Source organism: Phaseolus vulgaris, chromosome 10 (genome assembly GCF_000499845.2).
Source record: "Phaseolus vulgaris cultivar G19833 chromosome 10, P. vulgaris v2.0, whole genome shotgun sequence".
NCBI classification, from domain to species: domain Eukaryota; kingdom Viridiplantae; phylum Streptophyta; class Magnoliopsida; order Fabales; family Fabaceae; genus Phaseolus; species Phaseolus vulgaris.
In genome coordinates, this window is record NC_023750.2 from 31,902,869 (window position 1) to 31,923,605 (window position 20,737).

At 43.1% G+C, this 20,737-nt stretch overlaps 1 protein-coding gene and 1 pseudogene across 1 annotated transcript; both read right to left on the minus strand.

Moving 5' to 3' along the window:
- Window positions 1-11,549: 11,549 nt before the first annotated feature.
- On the minus strand, window positions 11,550-12,055 carry LOC137817916 (L10-interacting MYB domain-containing protein-like). The gene is made up of 2 exons (XM_068621141.1): window positions 11,777-12,055; window positions 11,550-11,690 (listed from the first exon to the last, which is right to left on the minus strand). The coding sequence occupies exons 1-2, from the start codon at window positions 12,053-12,055 to the stop codon at window positions 11,550-11,552; spliced, it is 420 nt and encodes a 139-aa protein (XP_068477242.1).
- A 204-nt stretch (window positions 12,056-12,259) lies between these two features.
- LOC137817917 (uncharacterized) lies at window positions 12,260-13,714 on the minus strand (annotated as a pseudogene).
- Between the last annotated feature and the right edge of the window lie 7,023 nt (window positions 13,715-20,737).

Below are 20,737 nucleotides of genomic sequence, written 5' to 3' on the forward strand. Positions count from 1 at the left end.
CGCGCACTAAGGCTTTGTTTGGATTAGGGAGTGGAAATGAGGGAGTGAATTTGAGATGATTTGAAGAGAAAGTGTAAAGAAAGTTAGGGTGTTTGGATTAAGGTAAAGAGAGGGGAAAGTGTAGGGAAAGTTTATAAAAGTTTGTGAGTGATGTGATGGATGTGATTGAAATTGTATTTTTTTTTAATTGATAAAAATGTAACTTTACACATTTGTCCTTATATTTAAAAATTGATAAAAAAAATTATTTTGATTGATTATTTGTGAATTATATTTTTTTTAAATTAAAATAATTTTTTCGGAAATTGAAACATTATTTTCGATATCGTGTTCGAGCTAACTTCAGAAAATTATAAATTATATAAATTTTTTGGATCATATTTATGATTGATAAACATTATTGAGAACAAAGTTGTAATTGTGAATTATTTATTTTTCAATTATAGTTGTATGCAATTAAAAGATTATTTCCGATATGGAACAAATTATTTCTGAAAATGTGTTGGATGTATAATTCGATAAAGGATTTTTTTTTTAAGAAATAAATATTAATGTGTATTAATGCAGTATTTTAGTTTATTAAAGCAAAATTCATTGATAAATTTTGTGCATAATAATAATGATCTTGCCGGGAACTTGATTGTCAAAGAACTCGCCACGTCAAACTTGTGCCTTCCGCAAAGAACCCCAAGCGTGCCTGCGAAACACAACAAACGGCGCCTCTAGCGGCCGATTGCACTCCAACGCTCAAGTCAGCCACACAAAACCACCAAAGAACTAAGTACGATGAATCTCTGGGAGACTCGTGTGCACTCTGTGATTCTCTCTCTCTCTCTGTTAACGGGTAACTTGTACGAATGAAATCTTTCCTCTGCATGAGCGTGGGGGGCCTTTATATACCCTGCGGCGCGCCTGAGTTAGTTACATATGAAGTAACTTCGCATGTTTCTCTCGCTGGATGTCTCGTACAACCTCAGTGTGAATACCAGGTGTGGCCTGGCTAGCGCACGTACCAGGTGTTACCTGCTGTCCCACCGTGATCACCCCTGCATTGCTCCATGCACGTTATGGGTTAGAGAGCACCAACCACCGACTGGCTGCTAGCTCCCTTAGGCCACTCTCGTGCACAGTACTATGAAGCACCTGATCTTCTCCTTCTTCCACTACTCTGCAGTACAAGACTCATACGCAACACTCTCGCTGGGAATTGCCTCTCGCTCCTAGCTTGCATGTGCGTGGCGCGACGACCGATCGTCTCATCTAAACGATGATCGCGCATTCCGTCTGACAACCGACCACCCCCTTTACACCGATCACCCCCGGGTAACCCTCTCAACAACACACCACACATCAGCTTCCCTGGCCCACGCGTGCCACTAAGAACGGTCCACGTGGCTATCTACTGCTGACGTCACTGCCAACCGACCACCGACCGGATCACAAGCCCCCCAGTCTCGAGCTGTATACTTGTTTTCAGCGATGAGACTAAGTGAGCGTCCTCATCGACCACGTGGCAAGTGACGCCACGTCACGTGCCTCATCACGCGCCACATCACGTGCTGTGCTTTAAGCGACGTTACGCTTTCCTCCCTTCATCTTGCGACATGTGTACGCATCAATGGCTAGCATGAAGCGTTATTTGCGCCTCTTCACGTTCAAAACTTACGCACCTTCACTGTTCCATCACCTTCTCCAACACTTTTTCTTTGAAACCTTTCGACTCCCCGCTTGCGATTCATCTTCCCCAATCTCAAGCTTCCAGAAACTGCCAGCGATCGACAAAAGGTACCCCTTTTCCTCATCTATGGCATATTTGGACATCTTTGACCGATTGCATTGTTCAATAAGTGCAATGTGCATACATTGTGGATTGTTTTTTCTTCTTTTGCACTGTACCAGGGTTTCCTCTGGCTTCTTCTTTTTTTGCGTTTTCACTTCTTCTTCCCCTTCGTCACCTTCGTTTCTCCATTCTCTTCTCACCGTGCTTTCGTTCCCTTTGTCTTCCTCTTGTTTCTCATTGACCCATCATTTTATCTTTCTTTTCCACTGTAGCTAATGGCTCGCACAAAAACCACCGCACGCCTTGCTTCTCCTTCCGGTGCACAGCCTTCTGCCCGTGCACCATCGTCGTCTTCAACAAGCGCAACTCCTTCGGTGAGCGCGCAACCCAGAGCGCCTCTTGCTCCCCAAGACTACGCGCGAGCGTACCAGTGGGCTCCCCTCCATCTGCTCGCCGAAACCTCTAGCCAACTTCCCGCTGATCACTTAGCCACCCTGCTCAAGAGTGACGCGGACGAGCCCTCAAGTGCCCTCGATAGGGAAGACGACAGACACCTAGGCGTGTGCATCCCCCCCCGAGGCATGCCTATATGCGTGGACGATAGGGCCACCAATGGGGTGCCCTTCACCTTCATCTACTCAGCCATCTTCAAGAGGCTGCGTCTCCGACTCCCTTTCACCTTCTTCGAGAAGGATCTCCTCACCGAGCTGAACGTGGCTCCGTGTCAACTCCACCCGAACGCTTGGCCATTCATCCGGGCGTTCGAAATCCTATGCAACCATTTCGGGCACCCTCCATCGACCGACGTCTTCCTCCATTTCTTCGAGGCCAAGAACCCTGGTGACAGGTCGTGGGTAAGCCTGAATGGTGTCTCAGGGAGGGTGATCTTGGGCCTATACCAACAATCCTTCAAGGATTGGAAGGGTAGGTTTTATATGATCACCTCCAACGAGCACAACCCAACCTTACTCGAGGGCTTTCCCCTCTACTGGGTTCCCAAGGTAGAATTAAGGAAACCCTGGGGTTTGGAGGCCATGGCGCCATACGAGCGCGAGCTGTGTGGCCTTCTTTCGAGCTTGGGCACCAAGTTTGTCTCCTCCACCCTCATCAAGCACGAGTTTGATGCAGAGATGCTCAAGAAATACATTGGTTTGCCCTCTTATCTTCTCTCTGACTTGCTATTATGTTTTTTTTTCTTTTGAACATGCGCCTCGTGCTTGCTTGCCATACTCATTCATCTGCATATGCTAATCGCCTGCCTGCGCTTTGTTTTATTTGCTTCTCGGCTTCTTGCGCACTAACCTCTTGTTATGCTTACCTGGTGCAGATATGACTTCCACGAGGGAACGCCGGCAACAACTGATCGAGCTCGCCAAAAGCCGACGAGCTGCCGGGTCGTCCTCTGGAGTGGAGGCGACCGCCGAACCCATTCTCGCTTTCCCCATCTCGGTCGTGCTAGCTGAAGGCCCCGAGACCAGGGGTGATAAGAAGAGGAAACGGTTGGTGAAGGCTCCCACCACCGTCGTGACCATCGACGAGGAGAGCTCGGGGTCCCCCTTGGTCCAACGGAGAAAAAGGGGAACCGAGGTACCTGAGGAAAACGCCATCCTAACCCCTCAGGCTCAGGCCTCCCCTGCACACCCTCCTTCTCCACCTCCTCTTCCTTCCCCGCTCCTGCCGGACCACTCCCACCGCCTCAAGCAACTGGGAGCGGGGTGGCGCGCTCAGAGGGGACCTCTCGCCCTCCCACCTCTCCATGCCCTCAAGATTCTGCTACCACAACCGAGGGTGGTGGCGAGAGCTCCCTTCAAGCATCGAGGTCAAGCGCTGAGGGGCTCTCCAGGGTCCTTCGCCTGACTAAGCAGCTGATTCAAGGACGCGAGCTAGTCAAGTGGAGTGCCAGCGAAGTTGATCTCCATCTGGCCCGCCAGATGGTGCTTTCCCTCGAATTCTCCACGCAACATCGCCGTCTTGAGAAGCTGGAAGGTAAGGTGAACGAGCTGCTCAACCAGAAGGAGTCGCTCCAAAGCGACTACGAGGCTCTTCAAAATACCAACGACATGCTGAAGGACATGCTGGAGGAGGCCAAGAAAGGACGTGCCCTACAAATCCAGGAGACCATCAAGACGGAGATGCTGATGGGGGATGCCATCTTGATGCTGATCTGCTGGAGACAACGGGAAGGACCCTCCAGCTTGAGACCGAGAATGCCTTTCTGTGTCAACAGCTTGCAAACATTGTGGAGGTTCTCTCAGCAAAAGACCAAAAGCTCAAGGACGCTGAATCTGCCAACGCCACTCTGACTACCGAGAAGGTCGTGCTTGAGAACGAGAAGACCAAGCTTTGGGAAGAGGCTGCCGATACCTTCGCTGACGGGTTTGACTTGGCCCTCGAGCAGGTGAAGTGCGTCTTCCCAGAGGCTGACTATTCTCAGTTCGCGATGGACTTCAAAGTTGTGGATGGCAAGATCGTCCGCCCATGATTTCTTTTTGATGCAGCTTTCTTTATTTTATTCATAAACACTTGTCTTGTAAGGACTTTGACTGTATATATTAAATTCCTCTTTTCTCTTACTGCTTGTTCTGTTGTGTACCTCTTACTTAGCCTTTAGCTCTCGCTATGCACGATTAATTGTTTAACCTACACGAGCTTGGTACAAAACCTTAACTGTATTTGAACTTTTCCTTCTGACTTTGACCACAACTAACGACACTTGATAACGTCCGAGCTTGGCTCGCTCAGGCCTACTGCGTAAGAACTTGTCAAAAACTCTTAATACTGTTTTAACCACCGATGACCGATCAAAGCGCCACAGCTACTCCTCAGTCATCGAGCCTCTGCTTCCACCTTACATCCATCTAGGTTGTGTGTCGCTCCAGCGCTAAATGCATAGAGGACTTCGACCTCGATCGGTCGAGGATGATGCATTGTCTTGGGCAAAAGAGTGTTTCTCGATAACCCCTCTTGCTTGCCCCAAGGCCATCAAACCCTAACCCGTCGGGTCGTACATCGTCCTCCTCACTCCTGGGGTGAGGAGGGTTTCTTGACTAAGAATTCTACTGCGCCAACTTTAATGCTATGCACTTGGGTAAAGGTGTTTCTCGAAATCCCCCCTTCCCTTTATTGGACTTACTAACACCCCTGGCCTTTCGAACCTTAGTTGCCTACGCTCACACCTGGGTGAGGAGGTCTTTAAACCGACCGCCCTGCTCGCGCTTGGGGCGAGGAGGGTTTAACCGGTTACCTGCGCTCGCGCCTGGGGCGAGTAGGATTTTAACTTAAAAACTTGCAAACCTTTCATACAGATAACTTCCTTTTTTTTTATTGGGTGGCCTCATTAAAACCCTCTTCTGGGAAAAAGAGTGCCCCCTGATCTGTTCAAGCTGTTTATACTAGCGCAAAGGCGCGACTACTTTACATTCTCAACTGAAATAGAACTTTAAATGCGTGGCGTTCCATGTTCTGGGGATCGTCCCTCCGTCCAAAGTCTCCAGCCGATAGGCGCCATTCTCCAGCGTTTCCACCACTCTGAACGGGCCAATCCACTTAGGGGACAACTTATTCTCCAACTCGTGCTGATGTGCTTTCCTCATCACCAGGTTCCCTTCTTGGAACTGCCTCGGTCGCACCTTGGAGTTGTGCCTACGCTCCACCCTTCTCTTTACGGCTTCGGCACTGACCCTCTCGCACCTCATCCAGGAGGTCCAGGTTTACTTTCCTCTCCTCGTTGGACTCCTCGGCCACGAAATTTAAAAACCTTGGTGAGCTTTCTTGTATCTCCACAAGGATCATAGCGTCCGACCCATAGACCAAACTGAACGGTGTCTCATGGGTGCTAGATTGTGGAGTGGTGTGATAGGCCCACCTGATCCTGGGAACCTCCTCTGCCCACGTTCCCTTGGCCTTTTCCAACCTTCTCTTCAACCCTCTGAGCAGTACTCGGTTGGCCGATTCCACCTGCCCGTTCGTTTGAGGGTGCTCCACCGAGGCGAACACCTGCTGTATTCCTATTTCTTCGCACAGGTTCTTCAGCTGGTGACTCGTAAACTGGGTACCATTGTCGGAGACTAAACGCTTGGGCACTCCGAAACGGCACACAATGTTCTTCCACACGAACTGTTGGACCTTGTGAGCGGTGATCTGCGCGACCGGCTCTGCCTCCACCCACTTTGTGAAATACTCTATGGCGACCATCAGAAACTTCATCTGCCTCACTGCTAAGGGAAAGGGTCCCAGGATGTCGATTCCCCAGGTGTGGAACGGCCATGGGCTGTGAATCGACCTTAGCTCTTCAGGGGGCGCCTTGTGCCAATCTGCGTGTTGCTGGCACTGCTTGCAACGTTGAGCATACCCCACGCAGTCTTCTTTCAGCGTTGGCCAGTAGTACCCTGCGCAGAGAACTCTACTTGCCAAGGCGCGACCACTAACGTGGCTTCCACACACTCCCTCGTGGAGCTCTGACATGATCCTCGTGCACTGCTCTTCGTGCACGCACACCAACACTGGATGGGTGAATCCAAACTTAAAGAGGTCCCCATCGATAAGGGTAAACTTACTCGACCTCTTCTTTACCCTTTTCGCCTCCGACGGATCCAGCGGGAGCACCCCATATGCCAAATATCGCTGGTACGACGTTATCCACGTGTCAGTTCTTCCTACAGCGCAAACCTCAATCGCCTCATCGGTTCTTATTGGTCGCGCTCTCAGCCTGGGCGCTCTCAAAGTTTCTTGAGTTAGAGACCGATGACCGATCGCTATGCGCTCCCTTGATTTGCACACTTGAAGTACTTGGTTGTCCGTTACGAACGCGCGAGGTACCTTCAAGGTCTCTTGGATGACGGTCCTCTGCCTACCCCCCTTGCCTGAGCTGGCTAGCTTAGCGAGCAAGTCAGCTCTGGCATTCTGCTCTCTTGGTACGTGGACCAACTCAAACTCTGCAAAGGACGTCTTCAAGGTGTGCACATACTCGAGGTATGCAGCCATCTGTGGGTCTTTGGCCTGGAACTCCCCCGTTACCTGCCCGGTGACCAACAGGGAGTCGGTCTTGGCCAACAAACTCCTTGCTCCCATCACCCTTGCCAGCACCATACGGCGATCAAGGCCTCGTACTCCGCCTGGTTGTTGCTGGCCTTGAAAGTGAAGCGCAGAGACTGCTCGATCAGCACTCCGTTTGGTCCTTCCAGGATGACTCCAGCGCCACTTCCCTGTTGATTGGAGGAGCCATCCACTGATAAGACCCAGCGAAAATCTAGGCCCTCCGAAGGTGCAGCGCCCAATGACAATTCGACGACGAAGTCCGCAAACACCTGCCCCTTGATCGGTCCTCGGGGTTCGTACCTTATATCGAACTCAGATAGCTCTACGGCCCACTTCACCATCCTCCCGGCTACGTCAGGCTTCTTGAGCACCTTCTGGATGGGAAGATCGGTCATCACTACAACCGTGAAGCTGTGAAAGTAATGGCGAAGCCTCCTTGCTGAGAACACCACCGCCAGAGCTGCCTTCTCTAGGGCCTGATACCTTACCTCAGGACCCTGGAGCACCTTACTCACAAAATAAATAGGTCTCTGGACCTGGTCTTGCTCTTGAACCAAAGCTGAACTGACCGCTCTTTCCGTTACAGCAAAGTACAAGCGGAGAGGGGTGCCCTCCAGTGGTTTGCACAGCACCGGTGGGCTTGCCAGATACCATTTTAGCTTAATGAAAGCCTCCTCACACTCCTTTGTCCAAACGAACCTACTGTTCCGTTTGAGACACTGGAAGTAAGGATGACCCTTCTCTCCTCCGGCGGACATAAATCGCGACAATGCCGCCAACCGACCGGTGAGTTGCTACACCTCCTTCACCGACGTTGGGCTCCTCATTGCCATGATCGTCGCACACTTCTCGGGGTTCGCCTCGATCCCCCGCTCTGTTAGGAGGAAGCCTAAAAGCTTTCCCGCTTCCACGCCAAAAATACACTTCTCTGGGTTGAGCTTTAACCTGTATTTGGCGATTGTTGCAAACAATTCCTCCAGATCAGTGACATGCTGCTCCTTCTCTCGCGAGGTTACCACCATGTCATCGACGTAAGCCTGTACATTCCTCCCCAACATCGGTGAGAGCACCCTATCCATCAACCTCTGATAGGTGGCCCCCGTGTTCTTCAGCCCAAAGGGCATTACCTTGTAACAGTAACAAGACCACTCGGTCATGAACGCAGTCTTGCACTCGTCCATCAGATGCATCCTGATCTGATTATAGCTTGAGAATGCATCCAGGAAACTCATAAGCTGGCATCCCGACGCGCTATCCACCAAGGCGTCTATGCTGGGTAGGGGATAGGAGTCCTTTGGGCATGCCTTGTTTAGATCGGTGAAGTCCACGCACATCCTCCACTTACCATTTGACTTCTTCACCAGTACCACATTAGCCAGCCATTCTGGGTACTGGATTTCTCTGATGTGCCCCGCGGCCAAGAGTTTGCGGGTTTCTTCGTGGACTACCTGCCTTCTCTCCTCATTGAACTTCCTCCTCCTCTGGCGCACCGGTCGGACCTGGGGGTCCATTGCAAGACGATGGCAGAGGAAGTCCGGGTCAATGCCTGGCATGTCCGAGGCTGACCACGCAAACGCGTCCAGATGCCTCTCAATCACCTCGGCGATCTGTCTTCACGTGTCGTCGCTGAGCGATCCCCCCAGCTTAAACCTCTTTTCTTGGATCTCCATCTCCACCCACCCCTCAGCAGGGTGGGACCTCCTTTCACTGGCGATGACCGCCCTTGCGATTCCGGACTCGCGAGGGGTGATCATGCTGTCTTCCTCAGTTTCAGCTGGGGCCATTCCCGAGCCCCCCAACACTGCTTCCTCCATCTCCAGATCCCCTTGCGTGCCCCTTACCACCTCCACTTCCGATCGCCTCTCGCCTGCACCCGGCTGTGGTGTCGTGGTGACATAGCACACGCTTCTCTGTTGCTTGAGACTGTTCTCATAGCAGCGCCTAGCTTCCTTCTGGTCTGACTTGATGGTGATCACTACCCCCTCCATTGACGGCAGCTTCAACTTCATGTGCCTCGTCGACGGTACGACACCCAACCTGTTGAGAGTCGGTCTTCCCAACAGTACTTTGTAGGCAGATGGGGCATTCACCACTAGGTACTTGATCTTCTCGGTGCGAGACCCGGCCCCATCGGTAAACGTGGTTCTCAGCTCGATGTAGCCTCGCACCTCCACTTGGTCCCCTGCAAAACCATATAAGCACCCCGGGTATGGCCTTAGATGATCGAGGGGCAGTTGTAGCTTGTTGAACGTCGACTAGAACATCACGTCCGCCGAGCTTCCTTGGTCTACAAGGACCCTGTGCACTTTTCTCCCTGCCGTGACGAAGGAGATAACAATAGGATCGTTGTCGTGTGGCACAACGTCCTGGAGATCCGCCTTGGTGAAGGTGATGTCAACGTTGGGGGAGCGATCTTCTTCCACCGAGTCGACCGCCATCACCGAGCGTGCGTACCTCTTCCTCTGAGAGGCCGTACATCCTCCTCCAGAGAAGCCTCCCGCAATCGTGTGCACTGCCACTTCGTGCTGCGGATCATCCGCTGGTGGTCCCGACGCCCGATCACCTTGCTTCTCTCGCAAGTAATCGCTCAGGAAACCACTTTTCACCAACTCCCGAGTTGGTGACCTAACGCCAAGCAAGTGTGGAGTGAGTGGCCATAGGCCTGGTGAAACTCACACCACACGTTCTTTTTTCATCCCAGCACCTTGTCGGTCTTCTCCGGTGCTCGCAGACGTGCCGCTATGGCTGGAATGGCGATCAGCTCCGCCAATTCCACCACAAAGTCGAATCTGGGGGGGCGCGTTGCTCTCCCTCGCGCGCCCCCTGCCCTGGTCAGTCCTAGGTTCATAAGGGCGGGGCTTTCCCTGGGCCCCCTTTCCCTCTTTGGCCTCGTGCACCCTCATTGGCTGCTGAGACCTACTCGGGCCTACGCGCGATTTGGTCGGGATCGCACTTTCCCTCTTTTCAGAAACAGCTGTTTCTGCCACAATGTGCGCCACAGCACGACGCCTAATCTCAGCGAAGGTGCTGGGGCGGTTCCTGATCAAAGATTCACTGAAAGGGCCCGCCAGAACCCCTTTCTTGAACGCATGCACCATCATATCCTCATCTTTGCGGGGCAACCTCACCACCTGAGCCCCAAAACGGCTAAGGTAGTCCCGGAGGCACTCGCCCTGGTTCTGGCGCACGTCGAACAGGTCGTACGACACCACTGGGGTGCCCTGTTGATGATGTACTGCTCCATGAACAGCTTCGAGAACTGCTGAAACGAAGTGATGTGGCCATCTGGTAGGCTCACGAACCACTCCAAAGCGATCCCACTCAATGTGCTCATGAACAGTTTGCAGTACACCGCGTCTGAGCCCCCAGAAAGCATCATCTAGGTGTGAAACGCTGTCAGATGCGTTTCTGGGTCCTCCACCCCTGTAAACGAGGCTTTCACCCCCACCAAGCCTGGTGGCACCACTGCACCCATGATCTCAGATGAGAATGGCATGGGGAAAGTCCTGGGGGGAGACGGTGGCGGCGCCACTCTCTCTGCTGCCACCCGCTCCTTCTGCGCCTGCAAAGTCTTGCGCAATTCTTCGTTAACGCGATCTAGCTCTTCATTCCTTCCCTGGGATGCAGTCAAATCTGCTTGCATCCTTCCTTGCTCCATTCTTGACGCCGCCACCTCATCTTGCAGCGCTCGCATCATTTCCAAGACTTGCGCCATTGTCACAGCTGCCTCTTCAGCTGATGGCGCGGGTGAAGTTTGCCTTGTCTTCCTCATTTTTTCCGCAAGAATCTCAAGAACAAACGACGAAACTTAGCAGCAAGGTGGATGGGATCACAAATTCACACGGGCCCCACGGTGGGCGCCAAATGATCTTGCCGGGAACTTGATTGTCAAAGAACTCGCCACGTCAAACTTGTGCCTTCCGCAAAGAACCCCAAGCGTGCCTGCGAAACACAACAAACGGCGCCTCTAGCGGTCGATTGCACTCCGACGCTCAAGTCAGCCACACAAAACCACCAAAGAACTAAGTACGATGAATCTCTGGGAGACTCGTGTGCACTCTGTGATTCTCTCTCTCTCTCTCTGTTCACAGGTAACTTGTACGAATGAAATCTTTCCTCTGCATGAGCGTGGGGGGCCTTTATATACCCTGCGGCGCGCCTAAGTTAGTTACATACGAAGTAACTTCGCATGTTTCTCTCGCTGGATGTCTCGTACAACCTCAGTGTGAATACCAGGTGTGGCCTGGCTAGTGCACGTACCAGGTGTTACCTGCTGTCCCACCGTGATCACCCCTGCATTGCTCCATGCACGTTATGGGTTAGAGAGCACCAACCACCGACTGGCTGCTAGCTCCCTTAGGCCACTCTCGTGCGCAGTACTATGAAGCACCTGATCTTCTCCTTCTTCCACTACTCTGCAGTACAAGACTCATACGCAACACTCTCGCTGGGAATTGCCTCTCGCTCCTAGCTTGCCTGTGCATGGCGCGACGACCGATCGTCTCATCTAAACGATGATCGCGCATTCCGTCTGACAACCGACCACCCCCTTTACACCGATCACCCCCGGGTAACCCTCTCAACAACACACCCCACATCAGCTTCCCTGGCCCACGCGTGCCACTAAGAACGGTCCACGTGGCTATCTACTGCTGACGTCACCGCCAACCGACCACCGACCGGATCACAAGCCCCCCAGTCTCGAGCTGTATACTTGTTTTCAGCGATGAGACTAAGTGAGCGTCCTCATCGACCACGTGGCAAGTGTTGTTCTTCCACCGTGGCTGGTAGCACGATCAAGCCCCCATAAGTCTTCCATCAACTTGTAGTGCCTGATGGGATTAACACGCCATTTTGCGGCCGAGGGCTTTGCCTGTTCATTAATGAAAAGAAATACACTCATAATCATAATTAGTGGTTAATGTATGCGATAAGTGAACATCAAGTTGAATACGTTGCCTTTATCAACGAATCCCACACTTCATCCTCGGCCTCGAAAATTTTCGTGCTTGGATTCCAAGCAAAACCACTCAGTCCACTAAATAGATCATGGATCTCACGCCATTTGTCCTTAAGGCTTTTGTGCCTGTTCTTCACATTATTTTTTGTAATCCCTACCAATTCACTCTGATGTAAGGATTTAACAATTTTTGTGTAACCCTGCGTCGTCCAACTACCATCAATGCGGTTACCCATAGATGCCTCATCGATCATGGCATTCAGTAGTCGGTAGTCCATTTTTTGTGTTCACGGACAGCTACAGATGACTCTGAAGCAATACCCTTCCCGTGATCCATGATAAAACCTCATAAAAAATGTTAAACTTTTGCAATAACATAAATAGTTTCTTACGTAAATATTAATAAAGGTGGAATGTCAACATTAAACCATGAAATTGTTCTTACAACAATATAAATATAAGTTCACGGATGTTACATAAAATTAATTATTACAATAACCTGTCCACATTTCATTCGCTATAGTATCCCTAATTTGTGACCCGAGCCTGTAGTCATCCTCACGAGTTTGCGAGTGTGACACATCTATATCTCCTTACATCAACTCACGGTCAACTTCTTCCAACAGAGAGTCATCATTATCCACCCCGCGAAGAAAGTTATGAAGAATACAACATGCTAAAACAATATCGGTCATAGTGTCCACAGAGTAATGAGGCTCTGTTCCGCTAGCGATAATTGGAAATCGCTTTTTGAGGACACCAAATGTTCTTTCGATAACATTTCTTAGTGAGGAATGACGATGATTAAACAACTCACGGGCATTTTGTGGACCTCTTTGGGAATACTCTTTTAGATGGTATCGAACTCCGCGATATGGAGTTATAACTTGGGTTTTGAGCATAAAACCCGCATCTCCAAGGTAGTATTTGCCTACAACCATCTATTAATAATTGTTACTTATAAGTGATGTGACCAAATGAATATTTATTGCACTTGTAAACACACTCAACTAACCTTCCGGAATGACCAATGGATCGTCTCGTACAAACGCATCCTTCAATATCCTAGAATCAGAGAGGCTGTTCCTTCCCACCCGGCAAGAACATATGTGAATTTCATGTCAAAATCACAAGCAGCAAATACGTTTTGCGTTGGCCAATCTTTTCTTCCACGAAAACGAGGAGCATCAACTCGGGGGACTTTAACACGGACGTGAGTGCCGTCTATGGCACCCAAACAATCCTAATACACAACAACTTCACATTTATAAATAACTTGCATTGCATACAACATGAGTTAAATATTTAACTATTGTTTCTCATATTCATACCTTAAAGTATGGGAAAAATCGATTGTTGTTTAAGATATGAGGTTCAACCTCAATCCCAGCTGGTTGAATTAAGAACTCTCCATGCAACATCAATATTGCCTTCAAAACATTATGAAAGTGACGAGACATTGTTTCCCCGGACCGATGAAAGAAGAACGAAACACTTCGATTCTTGACGTTATGACCAATGATGTGTAAAAATTTAGCCACTTGTTCTTCGACTGTATATCGGAATGCATCTTTAACCATATCCGTTCCTCTTATTCGTTGACATAAATTAATAAATGCTTTCGGACTCATGCGAATAATGTCACGACATCTTTCAGTATGGACCAAGTACGACATCAATTCTTGTCGACGACTCTCTTTTTGTGGAATAAACTCCGGTATAGGATTATTTGTCTCTGTTAACACACGCAATACGTTCAATCCATATCCAATCATGCAAAGAATTGTCATTGCTGCTACTTGTGTCCGCAAATTGATTTGCTCTTGTATTTGTGAAACTAGTGTGAAATCAACACCAACTACATCGAGATTCATGTCATTCATGCTAGACATCTCGACATTTTCGAAATGCATAGACCAATGGTTATCGTTATCCATGGTCACAAATCCTTGACAATCATATAAGTTTAACTATTAGGTCTAAAGAACCACATTTTAGAGAAATAATAATACTCAATTTTTTTTACTTTTAAAAAAAATTAAAATATTATATATAAACTTTGTAAAGTGTTATAGTTATAGTTGTATTACAAATTCAAAATAATATTTATAAATTTTTTTTTACTTGATTTTATAAAAAAATATATTATATATAAACTCTGTAAAGTAATATTTTAAAATATTTAAATACTTTGTATACTTATATTTATTTTATAAATTCAGAATAATATTTATAAAATTCTTTTACTTTATTTTAGAAAAAAAAAAATCTTATATGTAGACTATCTATAAAGTAATATTTTAAAATATTTAAATACTTTATATACTTATAATTATTTTATAAATTCAAAATAAAATTTATAAAGTCTTTTAGTTGATTTTAGAAAAAAATAAATATTATATGTAAACTATTTATAAAGTAGTATTTTAAAATATTTTGCATAATTATAATTATTTTAAAGTCTGTTCAAAATAATATTTATAAAGTTTTTTACTTGATTTTAGAAAAATTTAAAAATTTAAATATTTTGTATACTTATAATTATTTTATAAATTTAAACTGACATTTATAAAAAAATTTACTTTATTTAAAAAAAAATATCAGAAAAATTTAAATATTAATAAGTTTGTTTTAACTACGAGAAAACTCATTCAAACTTTCATTAATGAAATTTCATTAATGCTCATTAATTCTCATCATGATTAAGAAAAAACTTTGAAAAATCAAAAGGCATCAGCATTCTATTAACATAAATAAAATAAATTACAAATTCCTTCCCTCCACATTTCATTCTCAGATTTTATTCTCCAAATTCCAAATCTATGTATGAAACTTACCTCCAGAAACGTAGAGAAAACGATGCCACCGCGAACCACCAACGACCACCGAGCACCACCAGCGGAACCACCACCCACCACCAGCAGCGAAACCGTCCACGTCCAACGACCACCAACAACGCCGCCTACGGAACCCACCCACACCTTGCACCTCTGACAACCGCACACCTCCAACACTTACGAACTTCCGACAACCGCTCACTTCCCACGGTTGTGAACCTCCGACCACCGCGCACATCCACCGCGCACCTCCGATGAGCACCTCCGATTGCTTCTAAGGTTACTCCCTCAACTCAAAACAAATAACCCTCCTCCACTCCTCTTCCATATTTATCATCCCTCTCATTTATTCATCACCCACACACTTGAACTAATCCACCAAACAATGTACGAATCTCTTTGTGCTGTGTTTATGGAGATAGAATCTCATGCGTGAGAATCTTGTGGAGGGAATATTACACTGCATGCTGTTGGCACAACTATGGGACGGGCTCTGCTATGGCAAATAGGTGGTAGGTGACTTATGGGTAATTTGGTAAAATCAACATGTTTCTCCCCAAATCTTCTCATCTCAGCACATAAGCTTATTTTGCATTCTTCGCTTTTCCTCGCCCTCAATTACCTACAAATTCACAGATACAAACAAACTAAATCTTTCCTTTTCAATCCGGGTGAACAGTAATCACCCGGATACAAACAGAGGCTAAGAGAGGAACAAACCAAAACAGAATAGAGTGAGTAGAACAATTTCTAATATGTTATTCATGTAATGAAAAAAGAATAATGAGGACTATTTGTAGGCTATTTCTCCCTCCACCCCGACAAATAACTTCCTGCACCCCTATTATTTTTAAAAAGACCATTTTACCTCTTTTAAAAATACCCTCTGGATTACTCTTTTCAGAATATTTCTGGAACATACTTTCCAGAATACATTTTATCAATTCTGGATTTACCATTTCGGAAATTAAAAAATATGTTATGAAAAGAATATTTCAGAATGTTTTTTTTTTCCTTTTGAATTTTCTATTCCGAAAATACATTTTTCTTATAAAACCCTTATTTCAGAAATATTTTTTACTTACAGAAACCTTATTCTGGAATCATCCATAATTATCAAGGATAATTCTGATATTACATAGAATGTAGAGGTGCAGGAAGAAAAATATAAGGATGCAGGAAATAAATACTCCTATTTGTAAGGGAAAGGAGCCTAAGTAAAAGGGCCTAAAAGGAAAACAAAGATAAACCCAATAAAAAAAGAAAACTACAAAAATAACTTGGAAAAGGTTAAATGAATTATACAAAAAAGTGAATTTAAGAAATGCCTATTGAATTCAGTCCATCTTGAGTAGATTTTAGGATGTTTCTTCCTCCATCCCATCAAATTTCTTCTGCAGGTAAAATAATTAAAATGTCTCATTTAACTTATTATTATTATGAAAAGTTTTTTTCAGAATATATTCTGAAAATTTTATTTTAAAATATACATTCCAAAACATATATAATATGTTCCATAAAGTTTATTCTAAAAATTTTGTTCTGAAAAATATTTTTCAAAAATATATATCATAAATTCTGAAAAATATATCAGAAGTCATTTAAAAAAAAGTGATTTTTTTTTAAAAAAATTGAAGGGCTGCATGCAGAGAGAAATTTGTTGGAATGCAAGAAAAAAAATTCTAGATTTTATTTGAGAAGTAAAATAAAAACCTGATTGTTCCGGAATAAAGAGAAGAAAAGAGCAAAAGGGAAATATATAACTTAATGTTCAATCCAACATCAAACTACAAAATTTCTATTTTCTATTTATCTTTTACCTTAATTTAACCTTAATTCATGTAATTATCAAATAATTACTATAAAGCTTAGAGAAGTTTTAATTTGGTTTCATAAAGTTCAAAATAAAAATTTATTTGAGTCAAATTTTTCTATACTTTATCACCTTTTAATTTGCATGCTTTGATTAGAAGAAGAAAAAAAAAACCTTACAAAAGCTAGAGAGAAGTAAAAAAATTAAAAATTTAAAAAGATAAAATATTTTGAATAAATAAAAAATGGTTTCGTCGGTGAAAACAGATACATGCGCATGTACGTCCATTCCTTTATTATAATTACAAATATAATTAAAATTAATTAACATAAATAAAATTAATTAAAAATATTACTAGAATTTATATTAAATTTATAAAATTTTATACATAAAAAATATTAATAAAAGTGGTTTATAATTATATTGTAGCAATAATTGTAGATTTCTATCAAAACAAAAAGTAAAATTATAGTAAATAAGTATAAAAAACAGCTATAAAATATTTTAATTTTTATTTAAAAATTATTATTATAATTATACAATAAAAGCAGTTTTAATTTTTACGAGTAGTTATTTTAGATAATAGAAATTAAAAAAGTTGGTTAATGAACATAACTGCATAAAGGGTAAAAGAGGTAAAAGAAAGTTACGAAATATAGTACCCATAATTAATTGTTATAGATAAAAAAAGTATAATTAAAAATAATTATTATAGAAAAATTAATTAAATAAATATTTTTGTTAGAATAAATAATTTTAAATAAAATATTATAAATGTGATGTGTATTTTTGTATCTCTTTCTTATACCTATCTTTTTATATTCCATTCCCATCTTTTTTATCTTGATGAAATATATATTGGAAGATATTATAAATACAAAATCCTCAGAGAGAAGAAAACATTCCCTCCAATTCATTATACTTCTTTTGTATTTTGTATTTCTTGATGACATATATATTCGAAGATATTATAAATACAAAATCCTAAGAGAGAAGAAAACACTCCCTCCAATTCATTATACTTCTTTTGTATTTTGTATTTCTTGATGACATATATATTCAAAGATATTATAAATACAAAATCCTAAGAGAGAAGAAAACACTCCCTCCAATTCATTATACTTCTTTTGTATTTTGTATTTCTTGATGACATATATATTCAAAGATATTATAAATACAAAATCCTAAGAGAGAAGAAAACACTCCCTCCAATTCATTATACTTCTTTTGTATTTTGTATTTCTTGATGACATATATATTCGAAGATATTATAAATACAAAATCCCAAGAGAGAAGAAAACACTCCCTCCAATTCATTATACTTCTTTTGTATTTTGTATTTCTTGATGACATATATATTCGAAGATATTATAAATACAAAATCCTAAGAGAGAAGAAAACACTCCCTCCAATTCATTATACTTCTTGTGTATTTTGTACTTTTCTCAAGTTTGTATCATAACAGGTCGATCGTGCCTTGTCTCTCTTTTTCAGGCAAAAGAATTGTCTATTGATAATTGGTTGCATCTGTCCGTCGTTGGAGTTTTGTCCTTTGACGCAAGGCTCAGTGCAACCCAAATTCGGTGATTGTGCATCCAAATTCTAACCAACGCTCCATCACACACCATCCAACTATCAAGCTTCCAAATCACCATGTTTAAACTCGTCAAAGTCTTTTGTGCTCATTTATGTCATTTGTTCTTCGTTGTCTTTTAGCCGTCATTAATTGGTACTGGTCGTGGTTGTTGTAATTTTAATTTTTGATTGATTCTGCTTCCAATAGGACTTCCTTTACTCAAAATAGGTTGAAGTATGACAGTCAAACACAATCTCTCACTCATTCTATCTTGTCAAATGTGTGCATTCTAAAACCTTGGTGTTTCAAAGTTCATAGATAACTTATTTTAATGCTTATAATCACATTTATAGTAATGCTTCCTTATTTTCTTCTAATTCTCATCCTAAAATTCCTTATTTTATTACTTTAGCCTATGGATCCAAAGTTACTTCTCATGAAGTTGGTCAAGTCTCCCTTTCCTTGTCCTTGAACCTAAAATGTGTTTTTCTTCTCCCTAATTATCCTTTTAACCTAATTTTCTTAAGTCAATTAACCAAGTTTTAAAATTATTTCATAACCTTTGATACAAATTATTTTGTTATACGTGTGGTACATGTTATTGATTGATGAAGGACATGAATATAGATGACTCTACTATCTTGGTACTAGATTGTTAATATCTTATTTAACATCCCCCTATCCTAAGCTTTTGCATGACCGCTTAGGCCATATACATTTAGCAAAAGTAGGAGTGACAATACGAGACATGTCATACAAATTGACCTGCAACTCGCTATGAAAAACGTAGGGTGAACTCACTATTTTAGTCCGTTGACCCGTTTAAGCCCTCCCCACATAACCCACAACCCACATGGGCCAAATACGGGCGAGGTGGACCAGTCCGCTAACCTACATAATAATAAAAATTATGTTTTATCCTACACCCCTCAAATTTCTTCCTGCACCCCATCAATTCTAGAAATTGAATTATGAAAGCCAAAATAGTTGTTCTAGATTTCGGAAGGTAAAATAGTTGTTCCAGAAAGGTTATTTTGGAAATAAATTTCTCTTCTAAGTTTCCATTTCCATAATTGACTTTTTATGTTATTGAAATTAAATTCCAAAATTGATGAGGTGCAAGAAGAAATGTGATGGGGTGTAGGAAGAAACACCCTAATAAAAAATACAAAATTTCCTTCTCGAGCTTTTGTTTACTATATATATTGCAAGTGCATTAATATTTTTTTATTTTTACTAAAAAGTTTAATTTTCTTATGCAAGTAGGCCCGCAGGCCATCCTCTATGCGGGGCGGGCCAATAGATTCAGCTCGCATTACTTAAGCGGGACGGGTCAACTCGGCCCACATTTTGCGGGCTAATGCGTGGCAAATCAATATAGGGTAGTTTAGCCTGCATTGCCACCCCTAAGAAAAATTAAAAATTATGATTCCTAAAGTTAGCAAACGCCAAGTCTTAGAATATGAGTTATGTCAATTGGGAAAACATGTTAAGTTTTTTTATTTTGAAAAGAATTAAAACAAGAGGAAACTTTATCTGTTTTACAGCTCATTTTGACATTTGGGGTCCAAATTGAGTCACATCTTTAAGTTTCGTTATTTTGTCACTTTTATTAATGAATATTCTCATCATACTTGTGTATACTTAAAGAAAGATAGGTATTAAGTTTGGAATATCTTTGAGTCTTTCCTTAATGAAATTAAAAACCAATTTGGCCAAGTGATCAAGATCTTAAGCAGTGATAATGCCAAATAATATTTTTCTTCTAGTTTTTCACATCTTTTAATTTCACATGATATTTTACATCAATCCACATGTCCTCATACACCTTAATAAAATGATATAGCAAAGAGAAGGAATAAATATTTAGTTGAAATTGCTTGTACCTTATTGATTGATGTCAACCTACCTGTCCATCATTGGGTGATGTCATTCTTACTACCTATTATCTTATTAATAGAATGTAGTCTCTTTCTTTGGCCAATAAATTTTCATATTCTATTGTGTTTCCAAATGAAACTCTTTTTTCCATTGCTCCTCGAGTCTTTGGTTGTGTGTTTTTTTTGTACATTATATGTCTCTAGGTTTGGAAAAACTTTCATCCCAAGCTATTAAATGTGTCTTCTTAGGATATTATTGTCTTAAAAAATATTATCCATGTTATTCTTCTCACACTAAAAAAATATTACATGTCTACAAAAGTCATGTTTTCTTAAGAAACTCATTTTTTCTTTTCCTCCACACAAGATGTTAACTTTATCCAACATGTGTTATCTATGCCTTTAGTTGAGCCCTTTATATATCCAATTCCAAACATTGATCCAACTTCTCCCAATAATATAAATTCCTCTCATCAACCCAACCATCAACCTAGACTCAAATGACTAGTCTAATACCACAAACCATCAACCTAGACTCAAATGACTAGTCTAATACCACATTATGAGTCATCTTCATCAAATTTTTCACCATTATCGTTCCACACTACAAATCCTAATAATGAGGATTGTACTGGACCAGAACGCTTAGAGCTCAGCACTCGGTGGTCGGACCTCGACACATGGCGTGGACAGGTCAGCTCAGTTTTTGGGCCAGAATAACGAGCCATGAAATTGGGCCTCCGTTGAATGAGTAGGTCCGTTTGTGTATAATTAAGGTAATCCTTCGTGCATAAGGCCTAGGCAGCTAGCAAGGGGTAATTATGGACATAGGGGTGCGCTTAGTGTGCATAGGA

Bases quoted from the DNA above. Each gene is read 5' to 3' on its own strand.
- LOC137817916 (XM_068621141.1), bottom strand. From the start codon at position 12,055: ATGGACTACCGACTACTGAATGCCATGATCGATGAGGCATCTATGGGT. The intron at 11,691-11,776 runs GCAACGTATTCA...ATTAATGAACAG, and splicing joins TGTGGGATTCGTTGATAAAG to GCAAAGCCCTCGGCCGCAAA.